Here is a 16,303-nt window from a genome sequence, read left to right on the forward strand (position 1 = left end):
TAGCGGACAGATTGAGCAGAGCCATCCTGTTACCTCACGAGTGGTCCCTCAACCAGATAGTGGTGGAAAGAATCTTCCGCAAGTGGGGCCAGCCTTGCTGCAATCTATTTGCGTCTCCAATGAACACCAAATGCAGAAGCTACTTTGCCCTGTTTACCCCCTCCAGGGGATGTCCCCAGGGGCGCTCTGATTCACGATTGGCCCCCGGGTCTCCTGTACACTTTCCCCCCTATACCTCTGATACCCAGATTTCTTCAGAAAGCCAAGGACCAGGAGAGGACTATAATTCTCATTGCCCCATTCTGACCTCGACAGATTTGGTTCCCCTTTCTTCAAGCTCACCAAATGCGGGAGCCCTTGATTCTGGACCCAGTGCCAGACCTACTGACTCATTCGTCAGGAGCTCCCCACCCGTCGCTCCTGTCCCTCAAGTTAGCAGCTTGGCTGCTCCGCTTCCCTACTTAGCCAGGTCTAATCTTCTCTCTACGGCGGTTCAGGACATTCTGGTAGCCTCTCATAAGGCTTCCACTACAAAAATTTACACCGGTAAGTGGAAACGTTTCGTCTACTGGGCGACTGCACAGCATTTAGACCCCTTAGTGGCCCCTCTAAACAAGATTTTGGAGTTCCTGTCCATGCTGTTTCATCAAGGGGCCTCCACTGCTACTTTAAAAGTTCAGTTGGCTGCTATTTCAAACTTTCATGTAGGAGAGAACAGAGCGCCCATTATGGCTCATAGGCTTTGTAAAGCCTTCTTGAAAGGGTCTTTTCATCTTAGACCAGCAGTTAGGTTTCCTACAGCTCCTTGGAATCTAAATCTACTCTTATCCCAACTAATGTTACCACCCTTTGAACCAGCTTCTTCCTGTTCCTTAAAGTTCTTGTCCTGGAAAACTCTTTTCCTAGTAGCTATCACTTCAGCCAGACGAGTATCAGAACTTCAAGCTCTTTCCATTAAGCAGCCATATTTAATTTTTCACCCGGACAGGGTATCATTACACACCAGCCCTTCTTTCCTCCCTAAGGTTTGTTCAGTTAACAACATTAATCAGTCCATTGAGCTTCCCACATTTTTCAAAAACCACTACAATAAGCTGGAATATATGTTGCACAAGTTGGATGTTCATAGACAACTCAGATTCTACCTAGATAGAACTAAAGACCATAGAAAAGCAGACCAACTCTTTATAGCCTTTGCGGACAACAAAAAGGGCTTGGCAGTGACGAAGCGTACTCTTTCCAAATGGCTAACTGATTGTATTACCTTAGTTTATTCTGCTTCTAATCCAAGTTTGCCCACCAAACCAAAGGGACATTCTACTAGATCAGTTTCTACATCTTTGGCTCTACATCTTTGGCTCATGCGGCTCGTCTGCCTTTGGACACTATTTGTGCAGCCGCCACTTGGTCTAAACCACATACGTTCATCACTCATTATAAAGTGGACAGGACTTCCAGGGACCGAGCATCTTTTGGTTCCACTGTGCTCAGGAACGTTCTTCTGTGAGTCACTCAGGGTAACGGAGCTAGGGACGCTACCCATGTGTAAGAACAAGCGGCGAGATTGAACACTCTCACATAAAGAAGTTATGTCCTTACCATAACGTTCCATGTGGAGTGTTCATCTCGCCTTTGTTCTTACATTCCCACCCTCCCACCCTCAAGTCTGGAAGAACGTTCGGTTTAGAAGTCTGGTCTGTTTGTTTCCCACTAGTGGTCTCTCTGTTGTTCTACTGGCTTGAGCTAGTTGCGTTCCTTTTGTATACGTATGTATTCTTTATAGGTGATTACATTGTTATTGCTGGATCTGGTGGTGTTTCTTGCAAACTAGATCTGAGGTAAAGGCAGAGGGGATTGTGGGAGGTAGGTTGGTCTCGAGCTTCTTCTGGATGCAAAGCTTTGCTAAGCGGCCGACTCGGAGCCGAGGATCGGCTCTGACACCCATGTGTAAGAACAAAGGCGAGATGAACACTCCACATGGAACGTTATGGTAAGGACATAACTTCTTTTTAAATCTGATGCAGTATTCCCCTTAGTAGTAGTTTCTCTGGCCTCACCAGAGTTCTTGCTTTCCTTATAAGATGTCCTAGCATTTTGATTGTATGTACTTGCTAGTCTAACTCTTTAGAAATGGAGTATGGCTTGAAGGTGGGTACTGGCAAGGTGTATATGGTTTTAAAACTAAAATGCCTTTTGAATGTAGTATGTTGACAGCAAATTACTCGCTTACAAAAGTAAATTCTTATTTCTGCGCTACAACAGCTATTTCTGTATTTATCTGCCTTCTGTGTTTTTTTGCAGTTTTTTTCCTTTCAATTTCAGTAATCAATTTATAATATTCAGACTGTGTTTAGTTTTACCAAAATTAAAGTAATCTACATCTGCCATTCTGGATGCCACATACAATTGCTTTACCCATGAGTAAGGGAGATAAAAATTTCAATCTTTGCCCTTGGTCAGTTTTGCAGTGATTAGACGCACTTTAAAATGTCACACCCAGATAAGTTCCACACTGCACAGCTGCAGATCCTGGTTAAAAAAAGGTATCATCATGTGACCTAACTCAGATGCCAAATAACAGAATATGCAGCCATGCAAAGAAGCTATGGTTTGATTTCTTTTTTAAAAAGTGCAATATACTTCCCTGGTTGCAAATGCAGTTTTATTCCCTTTCTCACTTTTTATCTTCACTGAAAAAAGCAAGTTCAGTATAACTTTTTGCCTTTGTTTTGATTTAGTACTGGTTTAGTACAACTTAATGCCCATTTGAGGTAGAAACACTTCCCAGCATTTATGCAGTTCTCGCACTGTTGTCTTGGTTTCCTTTTGTTTTGTGGCTGCATCTCCCGCTTGATGACCTCACTTTATTCTTTGACATTTCAGTTTCCTGCATCTCTGGCCATGTCTTCCTGTCATCTGCTTTACCTGTCTTGGGTTCACATTACTACACATTAATAAACATCGTCTATATATTTTTTTAAGGGCAAGCCCTTCCTTTATACCCCCACACACCCTGGCAGCGCAAAAACTTCTAACTCTGAGATTGCTCAGTGATGAGGCTAAGAGCAATGCTCTTTTACTCCCCAAGTTGAAGATTGACATGGCTCATTTGGAAGCAGGTTTTACTAGTCTTTTAGTATTTCACTAGATTTTTAGTGCGCACACACCCTTTATTGTGTTAAACTGCATGATTAATATGCCTTTGAAGGAACTGCATGCTTCATTTTATTCACACCCCTTTTTTGTTTTGGCATTGTTTTGCTTTTCTGTTTTGGCATTGTTTTGCTTTTCTGTTTTTCATTCTGCCCTTTCTGTCCAGACTTGGCTGTTCATCTGTACCTCTTCCATTCCTCCTTGAAACTTCCAGATTATCTTGCAGACCCTCAGTTTCTTGATATCCCAAAGTTTATTGAACTTAACCGTCTGTGCATATTTCTGTTGTGTGTGGAGTATTAGTTCGAGGAAGAGGTACTTTTAAGTCTGTGATCAAAGTATTTCAGGGGTTGGATCTTTCACTATTTGTTAAAGTGGGCATCATTTCCAAGAAAAAGAAATAAAAAACAGAAAATGCTCATCTCCTCCTCAGATATCCCAGGGAAAAAAGTGGGTGGAATTTTCTCTGGATGTATTTAAGACCAATTTTGGCACTCAAGCTGCCTTCTGTTCGTCTGTTCCTGCTTCTTTCTACTCCCTCAGAAAAGAAAACTTGAGTCTTCTGAGGAAGATGAAGCAGAGTCTGATTCATATGAATTTTCCCTGGCCTACTCTTCACAGATTTATTCCCCAAACCAATTGATATTTTATTCCTTCACTTATCTGTAGAGGAAATCTTCTTTGGAGAAACCATAACTCAAATGAGGCAACATTTTCGGTTGGAATTCAGACAAATATCTGATATGCAGAAAAAAGTTGCAATTTACTAATGGTTGGCATTTCTGCACCTGCATCTGTCCCTCCAGTTACATTTCTGGATGCTTTTGTATTCACTTCTACTGTACCTCACTCTCAACTTCCATCGCCTAAGAGACCTGATAGTTTCTATAAGGTACCTGAATATCTAAAATTGTTGTATACAAATGTATTGGCAGACTGTCTTTCTTTTCCACATTGATAAGCCATCAAAGCTTTTTCTTGTTAATGCCCAACTCTCAGGCTCATTAAACAAGAACACTTGAATCCATCTACTTAACTGAATAAACTGCTTGAAACATCAATAAGGCATCGTTATTCCTCCCGCAGAGAGGACGTCCAAGGGAGTCTCCTAGATCTGCTAGCTAAAGTAATTTTATCTGGACTAATCCTTTGCATGCTTTCTTTTTTATTTTTGGGTACATCTTCCTTTTCTGTGGAAGTTTATGTGCAGTGACACTTTAAGATACCTGCTTTGTTTGCCACTAGTTCAGGAAGGCTAAGACTGGGGGGAACTGAGACACCTTTATTAGACGCTGATGTGCCTGTACCAGACTGAGAGTGGTGGTGCTGGATGAAGGTCCAGCTGAAGACTGCTAGAAGTAAGTGAACCCAGAAATCTGGTGTGGGAGTTATCTGACTTCCTTCCCTGTTTTGAGCTGTTGAGAGATACTTGATATTTGCTTGTGTGCGTTGAGCACCTTACTTAACTGTGTGCATTCATCTGCAATATTGTTGGTAATGGATATGAAATGAAGGATTTTTTTAAGGTAAAGGTAACTGGGTGATATGGGGCTTTTAAGACTCAAATGTAGTTATGTAGTCTTGCAAATGACACACTGGACATAGAGCCACATATTTGGTTGGTGGTTAGGAGTTGTATTAACCACAAAACATAAGTTGTGAATATAATTATCCAAAACCTGACATAGCACCATGCAGTCTTAAATGCGCTTTCTGGCAAAATCAGTAGTGAAAGGCAGGTGCTTATTGCTTTATCTGCTATGGTGAAATTCTTTATAACAATTCAGTGGGTCTCCCTCCACAATATTTCAATGTCTACATTCTCAAGCTAAGTTAATATTTTAACGTAAGCTGTCAAGTAAGTATAAGAAAAAAAATCTCAGACTGGAGACCAGCATGTAAACTGTACACTAATGTAGTTTCCTCTTGAAATATCTTTTTGTGAAAGTGTTTTATATTTACCTAGGCTTGAATCTGTTTGAATCTTCTCTTGGACATAGCTGGTAATAGCTGTATTGGTATCATTCAGGCAGGTTGCTTTTCCATGTTTGTTTATAAATGTTTTGACTATTGTGTGCTTTTATCTTCTTGGAGGGTGTACAAGTTGAAGGTAGGTGTGTGTGTAACCTGTGATTTTACTATTGTTTGTTTTATTTTTTGACCAAACTTTTGTGAGAAGAAGAGGGTGCAGTGGGACTGATAGCTCATGTCTTAATATCTTGCATACTGCTATAGGTCAGTGAGAGGGAGCTGTGGCATGCATTGGGGTCATAGTTAGCAGAGGAGAAGTAGAGGTACAAGTGTGCAAAATATTGATAACATTTTGGCCATAATATTGTTTAATGTATTAATTTAATTCATTGTCAGTTATTAATTGACTTCTTTCATTCAATGTGAGTGGGCTGAATGTGCCCTTGTTTACACTAGTTCCAATGTATTTAAGAGGTGCTAGGGTACACATACAAATTAATATTGCTGTGGGCCAGTTCATTTGTTTTGTCTTAACATTGATGGACTTTGAAACTGTTCAGTGACTTTGACTTTACTGTATCTGATGGACGAGAAAGCACATTTATTAATAAAATAGTCCAGGCAATGTTAGTTATGAGAGAGAGCTTATTTGAGGAGGTGAAGGTGGAACAAGGAGTTTTTCATTGAAATGTTGAGAATAAAAACTTAATTTAGTGATAATTTTATTGACTGAGGAGGAGAAATAGTTGTAAATCCAGGCTAGTGTTTGCTGTAGGAAAAACGGGAATGACAACTACTTATATTATTTGAGCTTGTATGCCACCATGACACAGAGCTGTCTGGCAAAAATCAGCACTTAATGTTTGTGTCATCCTGTGATGAGGTGATCACACGGAGTCTTGTCGAAGCTCATTGGAGTGAAGATGCTTCCAGTTTTAACTTCTGCTTCTTACTGAGTTTTGCAGCTCTTGGCATTTAAGACTACAATTGCAGGTCTACTGGATTTTTGTCAGAAGTATTGTAATGACTTGAGTGTTGTTCTGTTTTTGCTCATTAAAAGATTGCGTGCTTCTTGGTATTTAAATTACATTTTAATAGCTTGAGAAACTTATTCTTGATTAACTTTTTAATGTTATTAAAGGTAGTATTTTTCCTAGTTATTTGTCTGAATTGATGCACTTGTAACAGCCAAATGTTTTGTACATTGATAGGGCTCGGCTGCTGCCTGAGAAGCTGACAGTTTACACTACCCTGGTTGGCTTGTTAAATGCCAGGAACTATAACTTTGGGGGTGAATTCGTTGAAGCTATGGTTCGCCAGCTAAAGGAAGCACTGAAGGGTAACGCGTATAATGAAGCAGTGTTTCTGGTAAGTCTGCCTGCCTACTTTATTATGTTTTTTAATAGTTTTTGAAAAAAAAAAAAACCTACATTTAATTTAAGCAGCACAAAACAACCAGTGCCATTACACAAGCATGGTGTGCATATCATCATTGTTTCAGTAGCTGGCCAGTTGTCTACCAAGCATACTTCTCAACTGTACAGATTTTCACAGAATGTCCATGTTTTTGCCTTGTATGTTTGGCCCATTTTTCATAAAATTGTAGCTTTCTGGCAAATTAGTGGCAAATCATTAAAGACTGAAGTTAGAAAGTAATGGGAGACATTTGGGTTTTATACTTCATACCTTTTAGAAAATTCATGCTAATGCAAAACCTGTTCTGTCAACTTTCTAAGTTTGTAAGAGCAATATTTCAAAATTGTCCCTATTTGTACCACTTTTTTATGGCTTTGTCCAGATTTCTTACTCTTGAGGGTGAGAGGTATGCTACTTAGGCATGTGATTTTTATTGCCTGACTTAATACATTCTGGCCAGGCTCAGCCTGATTATGATTTTTTTTCCTGTTTAGAAGAGAACTTTTCATGGTATGTAGTTAACACAGTACACTAATTACACTGGATACTTCTATTCAAACCTCCAGTTCAGATTTAACCAAGCAAAAAAACAGTATTCAGTAGAGAAACAAGTTGTGGAGGATGGTAGCAGATTAACAAAATAGACAATCTTTGTGAAAACCTGCTTATTTCCAACAGTTACTGAGGTGTGGTGCTAGTCCTTTAACCCACATAAAACTGCATTAACTCTCTCAAGCTTTGTTCCCATAGCTTTCTTCCTTGGAATTCTTTAGGTTTAAAACACCCCATTTTGGTCCCAAAGTACCCATCTCTTCTTGAAGAGCTTGCCAACCTTCTATACTCCACTTCTTTAACTCTAGTTTCTTCAGCTGCCCTATGATCTGTTTTCCCTCACCATAATGGGGTATGGAACTCCTTTTCCATCTTCTAGTTATCACTTTTCTAGCAACAAACAGAATAAGGTTTGCTATGAGCGTTACATGCCTCTGTTCATTTTTACACCCTGCCCATCTCAATAGCATTTCTTTTTTTTCTTTTATTTGAGTTGCCACTGTCAATTACAAATTGAGGTCAGCTTTAAATTGTTCTAATTGCAGACATTCCTAAAAAAAAGTATGTTCCCAGCTGCCCACTGGATCGTTTTCACACTTTCTAGCACCTTGGGGTCTACCTCTGAAGAATGTCTCAATTCAGTTTTCCGGCTGTATAGAAATATTTGTATATACATTTCCATCAGTGTGTGAAACAACTTAAATTTGGTAGCATAATTTGGAGCTAGGCAGATTTATACCCACTCATTTGAGATTTGCTACCCAAGCATTTCCTCTCATTCTTGCTTCCATTTTAACTCCTTGCCTTCAGCTCTCATGAGAAGCACATTGTAATGTAAAACATGCTAATTAACCTCTTGTTACAGGGAGCCCTGATGTGGCTTCCAGTAACAATTCGACCACCACTGATATCAATAAGCCCTCCTGTTGTATTGCTTTTGTATGTTTTTTTAAAGGTGGACACTAGAGAGTTGTATAGTAGGTATTTCTTGTTTTGCCCGAGTCCATCCTAAAGTATATTGGCTCATTACTCTTCCTAAAGCAGTTTTTAATCGTTGTGTTTAGTTTCTTATTTGCTCCCCCAAACAGATGGGGAGCAACAACTTTCCATTTCTCTAAGTGCCTAGTACCCAAGGCCCTGAGGATTGGATCACAAATCTCTGACTTGGCCCTGAGAAGTCTGGTTTCCCTTTCTGTGGCCTCACCTACTACATCAACCTTGGATTCTGAATCCAAGTCTGGAATTGCTGTCGCATCCACAGGAGTTGATTCATCCAAAGCTATCGAGCCTCAAGCTAACAACTTGATTCCTCCACTTACGGTAATCGCCAGGCAAAATAACCTATCATCCCTTGTACGTCACATTATTCTGACTTCTCATAAACCATCCAGCAGGAAACTTTACCTCAGCGAGTGGAAAAGATTCATAATTTGGTCTCGAGTGAAGGGATGAGACCCATTTTCAGCTCCCATTGATTTGGTACTGGACTATTTATCAAACCTCCTCCACTCGGGAACTGTAGCTTCAAATGTTCTAGAGCACCTGGCAGCTATTTCTAACTTCCACAATGGCTTCCAAGATTCATTGATTTCTTGTCTTTGTAAGACTTTTTTGAAAGGTGTTAACACACACCAAGCCTGCCCTTAAAGAAGCAGTCGAGCCCTGGAATTTGACACTAGTTCTACAATCCTTGACTCATCCTCCTTTTGAACCTGTTGCCACTTGCGATGTAAAGTTTTTATCCTGGAAAACCTTATTCCTGGTAGCTATTACCTCAGCAAGACAAATATCTGAACGACAAGCCTTGTCCATAAAATGTCCTTACACGGTCTTCTATAAAAAGAGTATCACTCCAAAGTAATCCCACCTTCTTACCCAAAGTTATTTCCTATTTGACTGTTAATCAAACAATTGATCTGCCGGTCTTCTTTGCAAATTGTTCTAACAAAGGAGAATTTTCACTGCATTTACTTGATGTGCATAGGCAGTTGCGTTTTTATTTGGACGGAACTAAATCACTATGAAAATCTGATCAATTGTTCGTATCATTCTCAGGACCTAAATTGGGAGGATCCGTTTCCAGAGTTGACCCTATCTAAATGGTTGAAAGATTGCATTTGCTTTATCTATCAATGAAGTAAAGCTCTTCTGCCATCTAAGATCAAAGTGCATTCACCCAGATCAGTCGCAACATCTGATGTTAAGTTGTCCATCTCGCCTTCGTTCTTGCTGTTTGGGTTCGGAGCCGATCCTCGGCTCCGACTCAGCCATCTTCTGTAGCTCGAGAGCTGTTTACTGGCTCGAGGCTACCCCTTATCCCAGCATGCCCAGCATTAGCCACCCAGATCTCGTTTGCCGCTTCAGCTGCGAGGTTGCTTCCTTACTGGCTCAGGCTTAGTATAGTTTTTTCTATTAATATATTGTCATTTATTCTTGAAAGTTTGTCAAGTATTTGTCTGTTTTTTGTCTAGATAATATTCCTTTATCCCTTATCACTTTCTTGTGTGTTTTAGCTTTGTTGGCTGTCGCTCCATAACTGGCAGGCTTTCTGTTCCCTTGAACTCCTTTAAATTAGAGAGCTCCTCACCAAGGAATAGCCAACTGTATATATATATATATATATATATATATATATATATATATATATATATATATATATTTATATATATATATAAAAAAGTCCATTTGTTCTTGTTTTTTTTAGTATAGCTTTTTATTGTTGTAGTTACTATAATGTTTAAAGATAGCAAGGTATCTGGCTTCAAAAAGTGGTGTATATTGTTTGGGCGCTGTTCACTTGCAGGACTCCTGTTCTATATGTCACGCTTTTAGTCCAAGGGTCCTGCAGGAGCGCAAAACAAATTAATCCTTCGGGGATTATTGATGCCTCAGGATTACCTCCGGCTAAAAGTACTCAGCCAGCAAAATCCCCTAAGTCTGTCAAGCCGTCGGCTCCACCTTCAGAGCAGACTCCTTTACTTGACCAATCAAGTATGTCAGTGCCGGCTGGCACCGACAAGACAACTCCGTCGACTTCATCTGTTATTTCAGAGCCGTCTCGGAGCCATAAGAGCCTGAGGTCTCCGTCCTTGGGAGTCCATCCATTTGGCACCTCAGTCACCTTTGTTACAGAGTAAACGTAGCCATCATTCTTCCCACTCCTCTCAATCCTCTAGATTATCAGATCATGATGTGGAGAGAGTAGTAAGTAGGTAGCTTAAGTCACAGGCACTGGAAACAATTCTGTCCAGCCCACTTCAACAGGTATCAGCTCCAACTGCCTCTATTTCTGTTCTTCCTCCGACTACATTTAGCTCTGAGCCGGAGACCATGGATCCGCAGGTAGTAGAACCGCCGGCGACGATAATCATAGTACCTTCTATCGAGGGATCTGTGCACCGAGGCGCTCTCGTCTGCTCTGAAGGGGGAATGGCATCGGACACTTGTACAACACCGATGTCCTTCAAAGATGCAACTGCAGTCCTCACATATGGGTTGTCCTGCCTCAGACAGCCCTTCGGTCGGCCGGATTCCAAAGTCTGGGTCCGGCGTCGGCTGATGTCGCCCTCTCCTCTACGTCAGAGCGCCTGGGGTATAAAAGCATCACCCGACGCCATCTTCTTCAGTCTTTCTTGCCGCGTGACGCCCGAAGCAGAAGCAGTTCGCAAGTGCCGGTCGGTCAGCTCCTGTGTTTTCAGCTACTGAAGACTTCAAAAAAGCTAAGTACCCCGTTGGGAACCTTTTCTTGCCTCAGCCGATGTCAGATAAAACTGAAAAAGTTAATAATTGTTTAACTTGTGGGAAACAAATACCTCATAAGGATTTCCACTCTTACTGCTTACCCTGCCTAGGCCCAGAACACAACATCTCGGCCTGTGCAGCTTGCGCTTCTTTCAATAGACGCACTTAGGCGTCGGTCAGAGTTTGCACAGGATTATTTTGGGGAAGATTTCTGTTATATCATGCCATCGGAGCTTCCGACAGCACATTTACCTAAAAAATGGAAGGATAAGGACCGACACCCGCGGTCTCGGCCGACACCACGCTTAGGCCTACCGCGAGTGTCTCGGTCTCTTCTGAGCCAGTTTCGCAACCGCTACAGTCTGACGACACCGCCCCACCGGTTACTCCGGTACCGGAGGCCAGCTCGGTGCCGGTTCCTGTTCTCCCCTCTGAGACCGTAGCCCAGGATTTTTCTGACGCCATTTCAGTGGATAAGACTACTCCAGCACGTGGGGCTGCCAGGCCTCCAGTGTCTATGTCCATTAAGGCCTACACACGTGCTAAGGCTGCCAAACAGGCTAAGTCTCTCCCTACAAGATCTGTTTCTCTGGGATCCACTTCTGATTCTCAAATTTTAAGTTTAGCTGAGGACCTTATTTCTTTAATTAGGGGTTCTCAGCCTCATCCAGAAAGAGGCTCTCTGCCCCCTTCTGACAAGAGGCCCAGGGTTGAGCAGGTAGATACCCAGTCCTCCGATGAGGCCTCAGGTGATTCTGCACATTCAGACTACCAGGAGGAAGCCTTCCTGGCCTACGAGGATTGTGATGCGGAGGAATCCATTCCCTCTGCTTCTCCTCCTGAGGAGTTTTCCTTTGGGGAAACGCTTCATTCCATGAGGGAACACTTCAAATGGCAGGGCCAAGAATACTCAGATTCTAGGAAAAGGTTAAGGGAATTTTTAAAGCTACCTCAGCATAGTCCCTTAGCTATTCCTCCAGTTTTAAATGTGTTAGATGTGTATTTAGAATCTAGTGTTTCCCCTGATTCCCTCCCACCTGTTCCTGTCAAGCCAGACAGGTACTACAGGGTCCCAGACACTCATCAATTTCTGTACAAGGGCCATACTGCTGACCCTGAAACTATTTCCCAGGGGCCTAAAGGGGTTTCCTCCACTACTGCTAAGAATACCCTTCCTTCGGAAAGAGATCCTAGGGCTTTAGAAAGGTGGGGCAAGAAAGTATATACATCTTCCACCCTTTCTATGCGAGCATTAAATTGTCAATTTCATATGATTCAGTATCAGGAATACATGTTGGATGACTTGCAAAAGAAATTGGCTTCCCCTGAACCATTAGATAGAAAGGGGTTACAGGAATTGGTTCATAATACACAGCAGGTTAGCAACCATTTCCTTCAGTGTGGATATGATGCATTGGAAGCTTCATGTAGAGCAGCAATGACAGGTGCGGTCATACGCAGACATGCTTGGTTAAAGGAACAAACATTGCCAGACCATGTGAAAATTAAGCTTTTGGACGCACCACTAGAGAAACATAAGCTATTTGGTGCTACTGCACAAGAGGTTTTAAAGAAAATAGAGGAAAAGGCAAAATCAGTGCAAACAGTCAAAGATTTCCTCCAGGTACAGCCTCCAAGATTCAGCAGGAATTGGCCTTCTAAGCATTGGTCCTTTCCAGACACAGACAAATTTCAAAGAGGCAAAAACAGACGTGGTAGAGGGCAAACTCGAGGCTCCTACAGAGGACGTCAATGGCAGTCTCCGAACCAGAGAGGTGGGGCAGGACCTTCCACTGCTCCACAGGGACAATCTCAATGACTTGACTCTAACTCCGCCATCCAGGGCTCAATTAGAAGCACCTTTGGGCGGAAAATTATCTTTATTCTCTCAAAACTGGCACAATATTACAAAGGACAAATGGATACTGGACATAATAGACAAAGGATACAGATTCCATTTTCATACACTACCGACAAGACAGAGCAAGCCAAACCTGCCACCAAATCAAAGGGCAGAGGCACTCAAACAAATAACAAACCTACTTCAAATAAGAGCAATAGAAAAGGTTCCTTCTGCAGAACAAGGCCAAGGATTTTACTCAAGACTGTTCCTTGTTCCAAGAAAAGAAAGCCAATGGAGACCCATTCTGGACTTGTCCGCACTGAATACTTACCTTATTGTGCCAAAATTCAAAATGCCGACTTTGCAGCAACTCCTTCCCATGCTGGGCAAGGGGTCTTGGCTGGTAACTCTGGACCTCAAGGAGGCATACCTGCATGTCCCAATCAGACAAAGTTGCAGAAGATACCTCAGATTTCTTGCAGGCTCAGAGCATTATCAATTCTCAGCATTGCCTTTTGGCTTATCTACTGCGCCCAGAGTGTTCACGAAATGCCTGGCATCAGTAATTGCACATTGCAGACTTCAGGGGATACAAATATACCCTTACCTGGACGACTGCCTTATACAAGCGGACAGCCAACAAGCCTTGTTAAAAAACTTGGACTATGTCATTCACCTACTGCAGGCCTTGGGATGCACAGTCAATATTCAAAAATCAAGTCTCGTACCATCCCAACAAATACCTTTCCTGGGTGCCACACTGGACACAAACACCCAGATGGCGTTTCTGACAAAAGAAAAACAAAAACAATTACCAGAATACTTCAGAAAATTGGCAACTCACACCCAGATGACTGCAAGGAAAATCCTGCAGGCCCTGGGTTTCATGGCATCTTGCATTCTTCTGATTCCACACGCAAGGCTGCATATGAGGAAACTACAATGGTATCTAAAAAGTCTATGGTCTCAGCACAGCCACAGCCTGGAAGCATTGATCCCACTCATTCCATGCCTTCAAAAGGAATTTCTGTGGTGGGCTCGAGCAAGCCAGATAGACAAAGGTCTGCCTTTCAGCAAGCCTCATACAAGTCAAACCATTACAACAGACGCCTCAGACCATGGATGGGGGGCGCACATGGAGGGCAGATGCATTCAAGGACAATGGACACAAAAAGAAAAGCACCTGCACATCAACCAAAAAGAAATGCTGGCAGTGATACATGCAATCAAGGCCTTCGGAAAATTCATGCATCAGGGCCATCTACCAATAAAGACAGACAATACCACAGTTATGTGGTACATAAACAAGCAAGGAGGTACCCATTCCTACCCTCTTTGCAGACTGGCAATGAATCTCTGGGATATTTCCCTACAATTGAAAATAGAGCTACAATCCCAGTTTGTACCAGGGAAGGACAATGTTCTGGTGGACAGCCTAAGCAGAAACATCATGGATCCACACGAATGGATGTTGCATCCGGACATTTTCTTACAAATAACTCAAGCATGGGGAAGGCCGGACATAGATCTTTTTGCCTCCCACCTCAATCACCATCTGAAAAAGTTTTGCACAAGGACATACCATCCACAAGCATGGAAGGTGGACGCTCTCTCCTTCAGTTGGAACTCTCTAGCACTATATGCCTTCCCACCTCTTCCTTTGATGACCAAGATGTTACTAAAGATCAAGACAGAGCAACCGAAAGCCATACTGATAGCTCCAGACTGGCCAAGACAACACTGGTACCCACTGCTACGGAGCTTGACACACACCAATCCGTGGCCCCTTCCTCAATGGCCACTTCTTCTGACACAGCACAATTACAGGACACTACACCCCAGCTTGAAAACATTGAAGCTGACAGCTTGGAAGATTCCATGACTATTCCCCAGGATACACTTTCCAAAAGGGTAAAATATATCATCCTGGAGGCTCGCAGACCTTCCACTAGAAAAACATACTCAGCTAAATGGAAGAGATTTCTTATCTGGAACAGCAAAAAGGGTCAAGACCCATCAGTGATGAACATTCCACAGATCTTAGAATATTTGGCTGAAGTGCTCCACAATGGCCTTTCATATTCTTCCATAAAAATACATGCTTCAGCAATCTCTGCCAAATATAACACTGATCCGCCTGTATTTTCTCACCCATTGCTAAGACAGTTTCTAAGAGGTATAAAGAACATCAACCCTCCAAGAAAACCACCAGTGCCTGCATGGGACCTTAACTTCATGCTGGAAAAATGAACTCTTCCTCCCTTTGAATCAGCAGCATCTTCAGAGTTGCAATTGTCTTGGAAGACAGCTTTCCTTCTGGCAGTCACCTCAGCAAGAAGAGTATCTGAGATACAGGCCCTTATGGCAATACAACCATTTCTCATTTTTCATCAGGACAGAGTTTCTTTGAGAACCAATCCGTCATTCATGCCAAAGGTGGTATCCAGGGTGTCCCTGAATCAAGCTATTCACCTGCCTACCTTCTTTCCCAAACCTCAAAATAAAGGAGAGAGACTTCTGCACACCTTGGACATACACAGACAGTTGCGCTACTACTTGGACAGAACAAAGTCCTTCAGAAAAACTGACCAGCTTTTTGTAGCTTATGCTGCTGGATTGCAGGGAAAAGCAATTTCCAAACGGACAATTTCTAAATGGATTGGAAATTGCATTCGATTCTGCTACTCTTTTCATGGAAAAACTGTGCCAGCCGACATTAGGCCTCATTCCACCAGAGCTACAGCCACCTCCACAGCTTTTTTAAGAGGAGTGGCAACAAAGGACATTTTAGAAGCTGATACATGGAGCTCCGTGCATACATTTTCCAAACATTACAACCTGCCTTTATATTCCAGATCCAGAGCAGGATTTGCTTCTGCAGTCCTGCAGGGCATTTTAGCTACACCATCCTTGTCTTAGTGCCTACCACCCCCAGGTTGGCTATGGTATTCAACCCATATGTGAGGACTGCAGTTGCATCCTTGAAGGACATAGTACAGTTTTGTACCTACCATAAATGTAGATGTCCAATAGGTATGCAACTGCAGTCAGGTTTTCCCTCCCACCTACCCCTCTGTGGTATTCTTATGGGTTTCTACCCCTGATTTTAGCTACCTGGGGTAATCTTTTATGGTGTATTTGTTTTTTATGTTGTTGTACTTGTCTGGAATTTTTTCTCTATTTTCAAAATTTAGCCTTCCTTAGAGGGCACCTGGCATCTGGGGCAAGAAACACTGAAGACGATGGTGTCGGCTGACGCTTTTATACCCCAGGCGCTCTGACGTCGGGGAGAGTGCGACATCAGCCGACGCCGGACCCAGACTTTGGAATCCGGCCGACCGAAGGGCTGCCTGAGGCAGGACAAACCCATATGTGAGGACTGCAGTTGCATACCTATCAGACATCTACATTTATGGTAGGTACAAAACTGTACTTTTTCCCCCTCGAAGCTTCGGCGCAGGTGAGCTCGGCTCCAACATCAGCCTCAGAGCCGTCATCCTTGACGCAGAGAAAGACTCTGTTTCTTCGGAGCCGGAGCTTTCTCTGCCTAGAAGTCGGGACGCCTCTGAGGTCATGCAGACTGTGCTGTCCCCCGAAATAGCTCTACTGCCAGTTCCATCGTCTCCT

The 16,303-nt window shown here is 42.6% G+C and overlaps 1 protein-coding gene across 1 annotated transcript in view; it reads left to right on the top strand.

The window, feature by feature from the left end:
* The window catches only part of NCBP1 (nuclear cap binding protein subunit 1), a 2,903,332-nt gene that overhangs the window by 629,020 nt on the left and 2,258,009 nt on the right, over positions 1-16,303 (top strand). Inside the window, exon 7 of the mRNA XM_044060340.1 lies at positions 6,336-6,492. Within this exon, the coding sequence (XP_043916275.1) occupies positions 6,336-6,492 (157 nt within the window). The remainder of the gene's footprint in view (positions 1-6,335; positions 6,493-16,303) is intronic.

This window comes from Protopterus annectens, chromosome 2.part0 (assembly GCF_019279795.1).
Source record: "Protopterus annectens isolate FY-2018-M chromosome 2.part0, PAN1.0, whole genome shotgun sequence".
NCBI lineage: Eukaryota > Metazoa > Chordata > Ceratodontiformes > Protopteridae > Protopterus > Protopterus annectens.